A 5,370-nucleotide genomic window follows, 5' to 3' on the forward strand; every position below is an offset into this window, starting at 1 on the left:
AGTCCCGTCGCTGCGCGCTGTGCGCAGTGCGCAGCGGGAGGGGGAAGGGTGCGCAGGCGCAGGGAGGAACTACGCGGCAGGGAGCGGGGCCCGCGCCCGCCCGGGGGGGTTCTGAGGGGCGGCTCCCGCGGTGCGGGTCCGGCAGGCAGCGGGGGTTCTGTTCGACGGCCGGCGGGGAGGCTCCGCAGGCTGCGGTTGTTGCTCGCACGCCGTGTCTCAGGCGGGGTGTGGGGAGTCTCCTGTGCCGGCGAGCGGCATCGCGCTTCTCCCGAGGCACACAAAGGGCAGCGGGGGCTGCCTACCTAGGTACACACCCCCGCTGGTAGAAAAAAAAATAAAATATATATATATATATATATAAAACAACCCCCAAGCCAACAGGATAACTCAAACCAACAACAACAAAAAAAGGCGTAAATAAAAAACCCAGCATCCCAAGCCCCGGCGCTCGGCAGGGAGCAGGGCCTGGAGGGTGGGAGGGGACGGGCAGCCGGCGGACAATAGGCGCACGCCGGTCCGGGGGATGGCAAAGAAGCGGCGGGACCCGGTATTGTTCCGCACCCGACAACAAAGAGTGGAGCCGAGCCGGGGTGCGGGAGGTTCCGGAGGGGATGGGGGGAGGGAGCGGGGTGCGGTGCCGGCCCCTCCGTGCCGTACCCGTCCAATGGGCGCGCGCAGCGATGGCGTCGGCGGCGCGCGGCTGTCAGCGATCGCCACTTACGCTGCGGCGGTCGGCGCGGCCCTGCCCCCCGCCCGCCCCCCTGAACCCGCCCCTCCGGAGCCGTCTGGCTGCAGCAGTGCCTCAGACAGAGGAGGAGAGAAGAGAAAAAAAAAAAAAAAAAAAAAGGGGAAAAAAAAAAAAAAAAAAAGGGAAAAAAAAAAAACGCTGAGTGAGTGGAGTGGAGCCTGGGAGGGGCTCCTTAAAGAAACGCTGCCGTCGCTTGGCATTGTGGCCGGCGAGGAACTCGAGGGGGGGAAGCCATCGGAGCTCCTCTCGCTATCCTCTTCCCACCCCCCCCATCCCCCCCCACCCCCAGCCGACAAAAAAAAAAAAAAAAAAAAAGGAAAAAAAATAACCTCGGGGGGGGAAACTGTGGGGGGGGGTCCTGAGAACATCTTATAAACCGGATTGCACTGAGAGGAGGAAAAAAAAAAAAAAAGCAAAAAAGATACAAAATATACAAGCAAAAGGCAACAACTCCCCGGTCTCCAGCAGTCGCCCACCCTCCCTTCCCTTCTCTCCTGCTGGCCATCTGCCTTGGGTTTTCCTTTGTGTCTGATCTTTTTTACTACTGAGCCGAGTGCAGGAGGAGGGTGCAACACACACAGGGACTATGCCCAGCTCGCTTTTTGCAGACATGGAGAGGAACGGGAGCGGCGGCGGCGGCGGCGGTGGTGGTGGTGGTGGTGGAGGGGGAGAGACCCTGGATGACCAAAGAGCGCTTCAGATCGCCCTGGATCAGCTCTCCCTGCTGGGGCTGGACAACGACGAGACGGGCTCCATTTACGACAGCGAGCCTCGGAAAAAGAGCGTGAACATGACTGAATGCGTCCCGGTGCCCAGCTCGGAGCATGTCGCTGAGATAGTGGGGAGACAAGGTGGGTGACTGCATGCGAGGGGGTGTGGGTGCGGGGGTCCCCCCGCCGCGCTGCCAGGCGTGCGGCTCAGATGCGACATTGGCCATTCCCCTGAAAACTGCAGCCGTGCCGTGGTGGCCAGTGCCGGCTTCCCCCAGACAAAGAAAGTGCAGCCGGCGTGATGTTTCCGAGGAGCGTCATGCATCAGTTTCGAGATGCACTTTCAGCAACCGGGAGGGGGGGGGAAATAATCACAAAAATAATAAAAACCACTCTTTTCCTCCGGCTGCAAAAGTTAGATTTGCAAAGAGGAAATGGGAGGAAATTAGGAGCCTCGGTGGTTTTGTTTTGTTTTTTTCGCCTTTTTTTTTTTTTTTTTTTTTTTTTGTGCCCCAAAGTTAGAAATCGTGGATTATTTTTAAGGAAGAGAAGCGAAGTGGGGAAGTGGAACAATGGGACTGGAATAAAAGCATCCGCAGTGGGGAATGTGGCTCATTCGGTACAGCCACTGCTCCTCACCTTCCCAAGAACTGATTTTATTTTTCCGAAAGGAAAGTGCCGAGCAGGAATGTGGACTGGCGGGTGTGTTGATTTATCAGGGCTGCTTGCATTTTATTTTGTTTTTTTCTGCGCGTGCAGTTTTCCTGCACGCTTTTTAAAATTTTTTTTTAAAATTTTTTTCCTCATTCTCGTGAACTGTACGGTGGCAGTTTTGGGGCAGTTTGCATGGCAGATGTGTCGGTCGCCACTCGCGACGCCTTTGGGTGTGTGCCAGGGCTGTGGGCTGACATTACTTCACACCGTGATTGGGGCTCCTGGACGAGATGCCAGCGATCACCTGGGGTAGGGGGCAACGTGTTTCGGGCGGGTGTGTGGTTTTGTTTTGTTGTTTTTTTTTTTTTTTCCCCTTCCCAGCTGCACCCAAATAATGGGTTGTAACCGGCTTTCCCCCCCTCACCCCCGCCCCCCCCTCCTCCCCTCCCCCTTCGCCCTCCATCTCCCGCATCTCGTCCCCAGGTTGTAAAATCAAAGCTCTGCGGGCAAAGACCAACACCTACATCAAGACCCCGGTTCGCGGGGAGGAGCCGCTCTTTGTTGTGACGGGCAGAAAGGAAGATGTGGCCATGGCCCGCAGGGAGATCATCTCAGCGGCCGAGCATTTCTCCATGATCCGAGCCTCGCGGAACAAGAACACGGCCCTGAACGGCACCGTGCCCGGTCCCCCAAACCTGCCCGGCCAAACCACCATTCAGGTGCGGGTGCCTTATCGCGTGGTGGGCTTGGTCGTGGGGCCCAAGGGGGCCACCATCAAGCGCATCCAGCAGCAGACGCACACCTACATCGTGACCCCGAGCCGGGACAAGGAGCCGGTCTTTGAAGTGACGGGCATGCCCGAAAACGTCGACCGGGCCCGGGAGGAGATCGAAGCACACATCGCCATGCGAACCGGCGGCATCATCGAGCTGACAGACGAGAACGACTTCCACGCCAACGGCACGGACGTGGGCTTCGAGCTGAACGGCACGGGCAGCCTCTGGAGCAAGCCCACGCCACCTAGCATCACGCCCACCCCGGGCCGCAAACCCTTCTGCAACTACCGCAACGACAGCTCCAGCTCTCTGGGCAGCGCCTCCACCGACTCCTACTTCGGGGGCGGCACCGGGGGGGGCGGCGGCGCCCGCCTGGCCGACTACAGCCCCCCGAGCCCGGCGCTGAGCTTCACCCACAACGGCAACAACAACAACAACAGCGCCAACGGCTACGTGTACGGCGGGGGCGGCGGCGACGTCCTCTCCTCCCCGGACTGCTGCTCCGATCTACCCTTCGACTCGCCGCCCGGCTTCGACCTGGCCCCCGCCCCGCCGCCCGGGGCCGCCCTCATCTGGCCGCAGTTCGAGCGCGGCCCCGCCGCGCCCCCCTCGCCCGCGCCCTCGCCCGCCGCCGCCGCCTTCCCGGGCGCCGCGCCCGCCAATGCCAACCTGGCGCTGCTGGTGAGCGGCCCCCGGCGGAGCGGCGGCGCCCCGCCCCCAGCGCGGCTCTCCCCGCCCCTGCACGGCAGCGCGGCGGGGTCCGAGCACCCGCTGGCGCGGAGGGTGCGCAGCGACCCGGGCGGGCGGCTGCTGGCCGCTTCCTACCCGCTGTACGCCAACGGGCTGGGCTCCCACCTGCCGGGGCTGCCCTCCGACTCCTCGGCCTCCTCCTCCTCTTCCTCCAGCTCCTCGTCCAGCTCCTCCTGCTCGTCGTCTGGCGTGCGGCGGAAGGGCAGCCGCGACTGCTCGGTGTGCTTCGAGAGCGAGGTGATCGCGGCGCTGGTGCCCTGCGGCCACAACCTGTTCTGCATGGAGTGCGCCAACCGCATCTGCGAGAAGACGGAGCCGCAGTGCCCCGTCTGCCACAGCGCCGTCACCCAGGCTATCCGCATCTTCTCCTGAGACCGCCGCCGGTGCCGCGGGACCAGGCGGGGAGCCGCGGCCGGGGGTGCGGGGCTGGGAGCGCGCCGTGGCCGGGGGAGGGCTATGGGGGGTGGTGGTGGTGGTGGTGGTGAGAGCGGGTGCATGCTATAAATAATAACGGGCGACTCCATTCTAGTGCTAGGCTAGTTTTTACACTGTACTTTAATACGAAGCTTCCAAACCCTCCCCTTTTTTTAAAAAAACGATCAAACAAACAAAAAACAGAAAAAAATATTGAAAGTAGAAGATGCTTATGATGATGACAATGGTGTGTGGACTGTTAGTAAAACGTGCTGGTAGTTCCTAGGATGCTTATTACAATTAAATCTATGGGTGGATACGTTTCTGAATGTTCTTGAAAGGGCAAGAAGTTCCTGTGAAAAACCATGATACTGCAGCTTTATCCAAGTTTAAAAAAGAAAAAAAAAAAAAACACCACCTGTAACATATCTCTTATATATATTAAAAACGTTTAAAGGTTTTAAAGATAAATTGCATTAATACAGATTGAAGTATTTTATTCTTTTTTGACTTGAAAAATTATATTTCATATTGCAAAGATGTTTACAAGTATTTTAATTTAAGTTCAGTGAACTTTTTTGTAGCTGGGTTAAATCTTTTTTATTTTAGTATGGCCTTATGGCAAAGAACACTGTATTATTTTAATATCACACAATTGTGAACGGAATTACAAACCATAAAATGTGTAATGCTTTGAACAGTATTCTGTTGGGATGGAGATTTTATAGGTTCAGAAAAAAATCTTTTAAATCTGCTTCACCCAGCATATTTTCTATTCAGTGATATAAAGCATATTTTATTCTATATTATTACAAAAATGGAAATGTATAAACATATGTCAAAAGGAACTGTTGAAGCTTTCTAACATTTGTATAAATAGAATTCAGTGGAAATTACAAAAATTCTGTTGCACCACTATAGTTTTAGTATTTCTATTTTAATACATTTGTTTACCACTTGTTTATGTATATGTAGGTGATGTTACTTGAGCTTAAATGTACTTTACTGAGCAAAGTTTAAAAACAAAGTATATTTTATTTTATGATAAAGGGCCTTTAACCTCATGGTCAAATACTAATATTATATTTGCTGAGACAAGATTTGAAAATTGTATCAAGAGTTTTATTTTTCTGACATTTAAAGTTCTACATAATAAAAGTAAAACTTAAGTAATGGTGCTACTTCATGTTTTTTTAAGTATTTCTATATAAATAAAATATTACAGAAAAAAAAAAAGTACATTGTGTGGTGATTTGATGTGCTGAGAGTGTTGGGTTTTGTTGTTGTTGTTGTTGTTGTTACCTGTGTGTAGCAACTG

At 54.5% G+C, this 5,370-nt stretch overlaps 1 protein-coding gene across 1 annotated transcript; it reads left to right on the top strand.

Annotated features, from left to right (window-relative positions):
* Nucleotides 1-1,205: 1,205 nt before the first annotated feature.
* On the top strand, nt 1,206-4,013 carry MEX3B (mex-3 RNA binding family member B). Its single transcript, XM_030456907.1, has 2 exons — nt 1,206-1,599; nt 2,596-4,013. The coding sequence occupies exons 1-2, from the start codon at nt 1,335-1,337 to the stop codon at nt 4,008-4,010; spliced, it is 1,680 nt and encodes a 559-aa protein (XP_030312767.1). The 5' UTR covers nt 1,206-1,334; the 3' UTR covers nt 4,011-4,013.
* The last annotated feature ends 1,357 nt before the right edge of the window (nt 4,014-5,370 follow it).

The sequence above is a fragment of the Calypte anna genome, chromosome 10 (assembly GCF_003957555.1).
Source record: "Calypte anna isolate BGI_N300 chromosome 10, bCalAnn1_v1.p, whole genome shotgun sequence".
NCBI classification, from domain to species: Eukaryota; Metazoa; Chordata; class Aves; order Apodiformes; family Trochilidae; genus Calypte; species Calypte anna.

Bases quoted from the DNA above. Each gene is read 5' to 3' on its own strand.
- MEX3B (XM_030456907.1), top strand. From the start codon at position 1,335: ATGCCCAGCTCGCTTTTTGCAGACATGGAGAGGAACGGGAGCGGCGGC. The intron at 1,600-2,595 runs GTGGGTGACTGC...TCTCGTCCCCAG, and splicing joins TGAGATAGTGGGGAGACAAG to GTTGTAAAATCAAAGCTCTG.